The sequence below is a fragment of the Anomaloglossus baeobatrachus genome, chromosome 3 (assembly GCF_048569485.1).
Source record: "Anomaloglossus baeobatrachus isolate aAnoBae1 chromosome 3, aAnoBae1.hap1, whole genome shotgun sequence".
In the NCBI taxonomy this organism is placed as follows: Eukaryota; Metazoa; Chordata; class Amphibia; order Anura; family Aromobatidae; genus Anomaloglossus; species Anomaloglossus baeobatrachus.
The window spans coordinates 630,782,832-630,792,846 of NC_134355.1; the positions used below are offsets into that span (position 1 = coordinate 630,782,832).

Genomic DNA, 10,015 nt, shown 5'->3' on the forward strand with positions numbered 1-10,015 from the left:
TCCTTGGTGAGGGAATGCATCTCCTCTAGGGAAGCAGAGATGGCTTTGAGAGCCCACACTGCTGCAAAAGTCGGGGAAAACGCGGCCCCCGCAGCTTCATACACAGATTTGGCCAGAAGGTCAATCTGACGGTCAGTGGAATCCTTAAGTGAGGTACCGTCAGCCACCGACACAACGGTCCGGGCTGAGAGCCTAGACACCGGGGGGTCTACCTTTGGGGAGTGCGACCACTCCTTGACCACCTCAGGTGGAAAGGGAAAACGGTCATCAGAACCACGCTTTGGAAAGCGTTTGTCAGGACAGGCCCTGGGTTTGGTCACAGCGGTCTGAAAACTGGAGTGGTTAAAGAACACACTTTTTACTCTCTTAGGCGAGGTAAACTGATGCTTTTCTGCCAGAGAGGGTTGCTCCTCTGAGACTGGCGGATTGAGATCCAGTACAGAATTAATAGAAGCAATCAAGTCACTAAAATCTGAATCACCCTCGGAGAGATCGATGGGGTACATAGCCTCCGAGCCCCCCATGAGGGCATCCTCCTCATCTTGCGAGTCAGCTCTTGAGTCAGAGCCGCGGGATGAGGAGGGGGAGGAAACCCTGCGCCTACTCTTAGAAGGATGGGGTCTGGGACCTGATGATGAATCCTCTGTGAGCTCTAATGGACGGAGGTCAAGAGGATAGGGATCCTCTGGCAGGAGAATTAGAGGTACCCTGTGAGGAGGGCTGATGCATATTCATCAAAGTCCTAGACAAAAGTCCCATGGACTCAGCAAATGACTGGGAGATAGACCTAGAAAAGGACTCTACCCAGGCCGGGGGTTCAGCCACAGGTGCAGAAGCAGCCTGAGAGACCACTAGTGGTGAGACTCCAGGCTGTGGCACCGCCAAGTTAGAGCAAACATCACAATGTGGACAGGTGCTCGGCTCAGGCAGCAGGAGCTTACATGCAGTGCATACAGAATAAAGCTTTGGAGCCTTGCTTCTTGTGTGAGACATGCTGCTGGAGTGGGGGCTTTGCAAGAGAATGAACCCCAGGGAGAATATACAGAGGTGCACAACCGGAGACCGGCTGTGGCTTACCAGACCGCTGGGCGCGGTGTTGTGTGCCCTCCAGATCCCGAAGCCCGGACCCCCAATGCACAGCACCTCAGCAGGGATGCAGAGTGCAGAAAGGCCCAGCGCAGAGTGAACTCTGCCTGAGAAATGGCCGCCGGAGCGAAGAGAGGGGGCGGGACTAGGGGGCGTTCCTGTAGAGGAGCGGGAACTGGAGGGCCATAGACCTGCAGGAGAGGAGACACGCCCCAGCAGTGGGGAGTGTCCCTCCCCTGTGCAGAACGGCCGCCGGGAGGAGCCGTGCCTGTCCCTCTTGCATGAGTGACATGCGAGGGAAGTTAACAGAAACTAGGCCTCCGGCAAAGCCGGGGCCTAAATTTAAGCGGCGAGGCCGACGCGCAGGCACCATCGGCGCGGTTCTCGGGCGAAAGCTAGAGAACCCGCCAGAAATGTCAAAATAAACACATTCAGCATACTCTCCCCATACAATAAAGAACAGGGACCCCCAACACATAAACGTCTCAGGTACTTAGCTGCTGAGACGCAGGGCCAGGTCCCTGGGGATGAGTGCTCCGGTCCAACAGAATCCTCAAGGGGCTGTGGATGGAGACCGGTCTCCTGCCAGGCATGGAGACCGCGCTGACTACCACTTCAAGCCAGAGCCCAGGAGGGATGGTGAAGGAGCACGGCATGTAAGGCTCCAGCCTTGGAAATCAACCTTACAACACCGCCTACACAGTGGGGTGAGAAGGGACATGCCGTGAGTCCAGACGTGGACCCGCATTTCTTCAAATCTCTTTCCAAAAAGTAAAAAATCATATGAGAATGCATGTGTGGATGTATGCCTCCTGAACACAAAGCGATAAACTGGCTGGGACTGGCTCACCAGGGGGTGTATAAGCTCAGAGGGAGGAGCTACACTTTTAAGTGTAGTACTTTGTGTGTCCTCCGGAGGCAGAAGCTAAACACCCATGGTCTGGGTCTCCCAAAGGAACGATAAAGAAAAAGCTGTAGGGGAAATTTAAGGAATAATACAATTTTTAAGTCCCTGTAAAATGTGAACACCAAAGTTGATCAAAATGGACCCTAGTCTAGTGGCCACATCTGTAGTCCCCGGCCACTAAACCAAGGCCCCGCAAGCATAACTGCCGGTATCTATGGCACCTCTTCGGATTAATAGCCCCAGCTCAATGTCGATGTTGCAGTGACCCACAACTAATCAGTAGTGATGAGTGAGCACTACCATGCTCGGGTGCCCAGTACTCAATGACTAGTGATGAGCGGGCACTACCATCTGCGCGGTACTTGTAAGAAGCAGGTCGGACACTTGGACGAGCGCAACCAGTCTACCGAGTATAATGGAAGTCAAATGGGGAACTCAAGCAAATTTTCCAGAAGATCTTCAGCAAAAATGCTCCAGTTCCCCATTGACTTCCATTATACCCAGAACACGAGTCAAACCTGTCTGAGTGTCCAACTGCTTGTTATGAGTACAGAGCATGGTGCTCGCTCATCACTAGGTATGAGTACAGACCACCCGAGCATGGTAGTTCCCTCTCATCACTAGTTACCAGTACTGAGCACCTGAGCATGGTAGTGCTCACTCATCACTAGTTACGAGTACTGAGCACCCGAGCATGGTAGTGTCCACTCATCACTAGTTACGAGTACTGAGCACTCGAGAATGGTAGTATTCGCTCTACAGTACTGTAGTTACGAGTACTGAGCCCCCAAGTATGGTAGTACCCGCTCATCACTAGTTACGAGCACCCGAGCATGACACTGCTCGCTCATCACTACTAATCAGCCTCAGACTACCAACTCAACACGGATCGTGTGATTCTTTCTGCTCAACACTAGCCAAGACCCTCGGCCATAAACATGCTCTCATAGCTCCTCAGTGGGTGTACGAAAGATCCCATCGCCTTCTATTGGGTTAAAATGAATCCCACAGAGTCAAGTCATCCTACCGTTCTGTATTTCCCATTAATGACAGGAATCAGCAGCTTTCCTTTCTCCAGTAGATGTAAAACTACAACTCCCAACATGCTCTACGGTCAAGGGATATCCTGTGGCTGCTCAAGAATGCTGAGAGATGTAGTGCGGAAGGTTTGTTGTAATACACGGACATCATGATTTGATATTGCACCACCTAAAGGAACACTCCAAGGCAAAACTATATACAGCGTTATGCCCAAGACAACCAATGGGAGAAAATAAAAGACCCCCTGTGCCATGCGGTGCCCCCTCAGGTCCAGGGAATAGGAATAACATTGATCACTTTTGCTTGAACTGTGCCTTTAAGGCTATGTGCCCACGCTAGAATGTCCCTGCGGATTTTTTTGCCTGAAAATCCGCGACTTTCGCGGCAAATCCGCACCCGCGGATTTGCCGCGCAATTTACCGCGGATTTACCGCGGATTTGGATGCGGATTTCATTTTTTTTTTCCCCATTCAAAACCAAAAATCCACACCAAATCTGCACCAAACAATTGACATGCTGCAGATTTTTCCGGATCAAAATCCGCGGCAAATCCGCAGCGGAAAAATCCGCAGCATGGGCACAGCATTTCCAAAATGCCATTGAAATGGCTTGGAAGTGCTGCTGCTACAGATTTTCGGTAAATCCGCGGCAAAATCCGCGGCAAATCCGCGGTAAATCCTGTAGCGTGGGCACATAGCCTAACAGAATGATTATCCTTCGCTGCCGAGTAGAGAAGATGGAGCGCAGCGTGTGCGCACTCTATAATCACTCACCTTGACATTTCCCTATAACAGAGCCAAAGTCATCTTTTGCAGACCTGAAACAGAATACAAAAGGGAAATTAAATCTTTATAAGTAAAGGGGAGTGATGGAAGATGTGCACCCATCAGTGCTGGGAACAAACGGAGGAGGTCAATGTGTCGGTCTTCAAAGAAAATAATTGGGGTGGGGTAATAAAAACGTCTTTGTGCAGATCCATTTCTTAATGCAGATCAAGATCCAGTCCCATCTCTGAAACGAGAGGACATCTGTAACGGGGGAGATTTAAAAGTGAAACACGAGGATTGGGTTTTTTTTTCCTATATGTGACAGGGCCTGAAATGCCCTATAGATCGGTGGGCACTCGGGTCCCAAGAGCCCCACCGAACAATCAAAACACTTGCCACATTGCTCCGGAAGCAGCAGCGCTCAGCTCTTGAATGGGCATGCACACGGGGCTAGAGGTTCTGCGCAGGCGCACTACAATACTTTGATCTGCCCTGCTAAGGACAGAACAAAGTGCGCCTGCGCAGGATCACAATTCCGGCTAGTATATTCATGACGTAGGACACGTCATACACCCAGGCTTCAGAAGAAGGAGGACAAAGATGGCCGAATGAGGAGGCGCAAATACTGGAGAACAGAGACACCCATCCGACCAGTCTGCACTGCATGGACTGTTTAGTGAGTATTATAAAGTGTTTTTAACGTTCTACACAGCAGCCTGGGCTCTTAGGGGTACTTTACACGCTGCAACAATGCTAGCCGATTGTAGCAATGCCGAGTGCGATAGACCCCGCCCCCGTCGCAGATGCAATATCTTGTGATAGCTGCCGTAGCGAACATTATCGGCAGCTTCACACGCACTTACCTGTCGTGCGACCCCTACATCGACCTAGCACAGACAGACCTCACCCACACCTCGACCTAGCACAGACAGGCCTCGACCCCCACCTCGACCTAGCACAGACAGGCCTCACCCCTACCTCGACCTAGCACAGACAGGCCTCACCCCCACCTCGACCTAGCACAGACAGGCCTCAACCCCCACCTCGACCTAGCACAGACAGGCCTCGACCTCCACCTCGACCTAGCACAGACAGGCCTCGATCTCCACCTCGACCTAGCACAGACAGGCCTCGACTCCCATCTCGACCTAGCATGGACAGGCCTCAACCCCTCTGACTGAGTACCCGAGCATGGAAAGACATCAACCCCTTCGGCAGAGTATCAGAGCATGGACAGGCCTCAACCCCACCAGCCGAGCATGGACAGGCCTCAACCTCCCCCGATTGAGCACTCAAGCATGGTAGTGCTTGCACATCACTAGTAAGATTCTGTGGAATAAATTGGTAAACTTCGGCATTGTCCTCCAAGTGCTTTGAGACGCCCCCTTGCACCTTCCAGGCTAATTTGCATGTGATTTCAGACCTTGATCTCTCGATAAGCGACCACGACTCACCGAATCTCAATGCACTGGTCCTGAACGGCCGCCAATAGCTTTCCATTACTGAAGGCAAAGAAAAAAAAAGTGAGAATAAGTACTGACATAATAATTGTGCTACTAAGTTATGAAATCTGCAATTTAGGAAAGGTTTTGCTCTCCTAGAACGTTCTCTCTCCTACTTGAACCTTCTCAGCCATTATATTCCAGCACTCTACCATTAAAAAAAAAATCAGACTTGTGCACGGTCCAAGTGTGATCCGATATTTTGACAGATCGCAATGAGCAATGCACGAGACCTTAAAGATGTGGATCCTAAATTGAAAAACCTTGTGCAAAGTTTTTAAGAAGGGTCGTCCTGTCGTCTACTGTAATTCTGTAGTCACTCGACCTGGAATATTGCTCGAGCACTGCACACTGTCAGGATTCTTCGGTGTTGCGGACGGCAAGTGATCCCACAAATGCGTGATCTAAATAAATTGGTCACGTGCCAACCAGCCAAGTTCAGCCTCACTCAATACAAGTGAGCTTAAAAAGGAGGAGCCCATATAGGGCCACAAGTACGCCATCGCATAACCGCCCCTTTGCACCTACAAAACTGGAGAATCCTGACAGTGTGTGCATGTAGGCTACACTCACCTCCATGACATTCAATCTCAAAGAGATGCTGTCCTTTGCCATCTCCAAGATTCCCATACACAAAAGAGCGAAAGATAACACTAGAATCACATATGTTGTAGGCAGAGTATAGCTCTCGATACACCAGTCGGGGGGTCTCCTGACCCAAACTCCGAAGCTTCAGGGGAGTACTGTATTTTCCAGATTGTAACTTTTTTTCCCCCCAAAACTGGGGATAAAATGGTGGTGCGTCTTACCATGCGGATGTGGCTTACCGGGGTGGTAGAGTGGGGTCATTGGAGGCAGGGTTGGTGATACTGAGGATGTCACTGCAGTGTTGCGGCGGCAGCGGGTGCTTGATCTCACTACGGGATCTATTGAGTCGCCCGCAGTTGACGCGATGGACTTCAAGAAAATGGCTGCGGAGGCGGTGTGTACACAGATTGATGAGATTAACATCAAGAAAATGGTCGCGGAGGCCTATGAACACACTGCCTCTGCAGCCATATTTTTTGAAGTTCATAGGGTCAACTGCGGGTGATTCAATGGAGTCTGCAGTCAGATCAGGTGCCCACCGCCGCAGCAACTCCCAGTCATCCTGTGACCCTCTGGAGTCTTTCTACTGCTATGACACCCCCGCAGCACGCCAGCAGATCAATGGCACCACGAGATCCTCGAGAGGGCAGTACGGCCGAGCCTCCATACACTGACCCTTCTGAGATGCAACATCACCTCCTCTGACCCTGCAGCATCGCCGACCCTGCCTCCTGTGACCTTCCGGAGCCGCTCCACCACCGCCGCTTCCGCCGGTGAGCATTAGGATTAAGACACACTAGGATGATAAGACGGACCCTCATTTTAACATTAAAAAAATATATTTTGCTCCTCTAAATTTGGGGTGCATCTTATAAATCAGGAAAAATAGGATATATGACGTTGCAGAGTTTGGGTCCGGTCAGTCCGTGCATCGCGGTGCAATTATGGACGGTGATAAACCCAGGTCAGTCCTTACCTGGTCAGCACTAGATGCCAGTTAATTTGCTTGTTGGCTAGACGGATGAGGCCGGGTGGGAGGCAGAATTTAGCTGGGCTGCTAATAGGGAAAAAAAAAAAAACACATTATAACGACCTCAAATATATAGAAAAAAGTCAAAAACATCCATACATGCCTCTTCATAAACATAGAAAGTCCACAGAAAAATTGAGTATTTTCCCCCGATACCATCAGATAAGCAGCCCTCATACAGCACCACCGAAGGAAAAATAAAAAAGCTGCTCAAAAAATAAGATGGCAGAAAGCAATAAAAAAAAAAAAAAAAAAAAAAAAAAAAAAAAACACACCACTAAATTTTTTAAAGGGCAAAAAATACTAAAAAAAAGTTTAAAGTCATAAGTTTGTCAAAGCCAGAATTTTAGTGATAGAGAAGGTGAAAATTAATGCAACATGAACACTGCCAAACTACCCCCCACCCTCTCCTCATCCCCCCAAAAAAGTTTGGCAATTGCCTTTTTTTTTCCACCATTTCAAAGCAATTTTTGCACATTACATGGTAAAATAAAGGCTCTGTTCACACTAGAAAAAGGATTTTTCTTAAGGAATTTATTGAGAGTCTGAAAGATTAGCGCACTTGCAATCACAAAACGCACCAATAACGCACCGAAAATCGCATTAGTTTTTGATGCGTTTTTTCCGCAGGTTGGTCCCTGCATTTTTGTTTTTTCATTATCTATGGTACCTGCAGAAAAGAAGTGACATGCTTATTCTTTTTCTTAAGAAATTCTGCAGTAAGAATGTTCTTGAAAAAAAAAAACGCAGTGTGCGCACAGATATTTTTTCTTCCATAGGTTTTGCTGGGGAATGTCTGCAGAAAGGTTACAACCATTTTCTGAAGAGATTTCTTCAAAAAAAACGCAAAAAAAATAAAAGCGGATAAAAACGCAGTGTGTGAACAAAGCCTAATTGTGTCAATCAAAACTACGACTCGCACCATAAAAACCAAGCTCTCAGGCCGGTTTCACACATCCGGCTTTTTGCCGTTCTCCCGTACTGTTAATACAGTACAATGACAGCGCAACAAGCGCCGGTCACATGCTGTCATGCGACCGGCGCATGTGACCCGGAAGTTACAGCGCTGTCATTGTACTGTATTATCTGTACGGAAGAGCGCCGGATCCGGCAAAACGCCAAAAAGCCGAATGTGTGAAACCGGCCATAGAGATTTGTAGAGAAGTAAAAAAAAAAAAAAAGAAGAACTATAGAATTGTCAGTAGAAGAAAAAAAAAAAAAAAATAGAAGAAAATACACACACATACATACATATACATACACATACTAATATATATATATATGTGTATGTACGTGTTTTTATATGTTATATGTAAAAACACGTACATACACACACACACATATATACATTATATAAATACATATATATATATATATATATATGTATTTATATAATGTATATATATGTGTGTATGTACGTATTTTAATATATAATATATAAAAACACGTACATACACATATATACACATTATTTATATATATATATATATATATATATATATATATATATATATATATATATATATATATATATATAAAGTGTTTATATATGTATATATGCCTTGCGAAAGTATTCAGCTCCCTTGAATTTTTCAACCTTTTCCCCCATTTCAGGCTTCGAACATAAAGATAAAAAATATGGTGCAGAATCAACAACAAGTGGGACACAATTGTGAAGTTGAACGAAATTTATTACTTAAACTTTTTTAAAAAATAAATACCTGAAAACTGCGGCGTGCAATATTATTCGTCCCCTTTACTTTCAGGGCAGCAAACTCACTCCAGAAGTTGATTGAGGATCTCTGAATGATCCAGTGTTGTCCTAAATGACTGATGATGCTGATAAATTATTATTATTACTTATTATTATTATTATAGCGCCATTTATTCCATGGCGCTTTACAAGTGAGAGAGGGTATACGTACAACAATCATTAACAGTACAAAACAGACTGGTATAGGAGAGAGGACCCTGCCCGCGAGGGCTCACAGTCTACAGGGAATGGGTGATGGTATAATAGGTGAGGACAGAGCTGGTTGCGCATTGGTCTACTGGACTGAGGGCTATTGTAGGTTGTAGGCTTTGTGGAAGAGGTAGGTCTTGAGGTTCCTCTTGAAGCTTTCCACGATAGGGGAGACTCTGATATGCTGAGTTCCAGAGTATGGGGGAGGCGCGGGAGATATCTTGTACGCGATTGCGGGAAGAGGAGATGAGAGAGGAGCAGAGAAGGATGGAGGATCTGAGGTTGCGTGCAGGTAGGTACCGGGAGACTATAAATATAAGCCACCTGTGTGTAATGAAGTCTCGGTATAAATGCCCCTGCTCTGTGATAGCCTCAGTGTCCGTTTAAAGCACAAAGAGCATCATGAAGACCAAGGAACACAACAGGCAGGTCCGTGATACTGTTATGGAAAAGTTTAAAGCTGGATTTGGTTATAAAAAGATTTCCACAACTTTAAACATCCCAAGGAGCACTGTGCGAGCGATCATATTGAAATGGAAGGAGTATCATACCACTGCAAATCTACCAAGACCCGGCCGTCCATCCAATCTTTCATCTCAAACAAGGAGAAGACTGATCAGAGATGCAGCCAAGAGGCCCATGATCACTCTGGATGAACTGCAGAGATCTACAGCTGAGGTGGGAGAGTCTGTCCATAGGATAACAATCAGTCGTACACGGCACAAATCTGGCCTTTATGGAAGAGTGGCAAAAAGAAAGACATTTCTCAAAGATATCCATAAAAAGTGTTGTTTAAACTTTGCCACAAGCCACCTGGGAGACACCAAACATGTGGAAGAAGGTGCTCTGGTCAGATGAAACCAAAATCAAAATATTTGGGCACAATGCCAAACGATATGTTTGGCGTAAAAGCAACACAGCTCATCACCCTGAACACGCCATTCCCACTGTCAAACATGGTGGTGGCAGCATCATGGTTTGGGCTTGCTTTTCTTCAGCAGGGACAGGGAAGATGGTTAAAATTGATGGGAAGATGCATGGAGCCAAATACAGGACCATTCTTGAAAAAAACCTGTTGGAGTCTGCAAAAGACCTGAGACTGGGACGGAGATTTGTCTTTCAACAAGACAA

At 46.9% G+C, this 10,015-nt stretch overlaps 1 protein-coding gene across 1 annotated transcript in view; it reads right to left on the reverse strand.

Annotated features, from left to right (window-relative positions):
• Nucleotides 1–10,015, reverse strand: part of NBAS (NBAS subunit of NRZ tethering complex) — a 1,027,824-nt gene that overhangs the window by 983,611 nt on the left and 34,198 nt on the right. Inside the window, 3 exon segments of the mRNA XM_075341124.1 lie at nucleotides 3,808–3,851; nucleotides 5,256–5,303; nucleotides 6,868–6,948. Coding sequence (XP_075197239.1) covers nucleotides 3,808–3,851; nucleotides 5,256–5,303; nucleotides 6,868–6,948 — 173 coding nt within the window.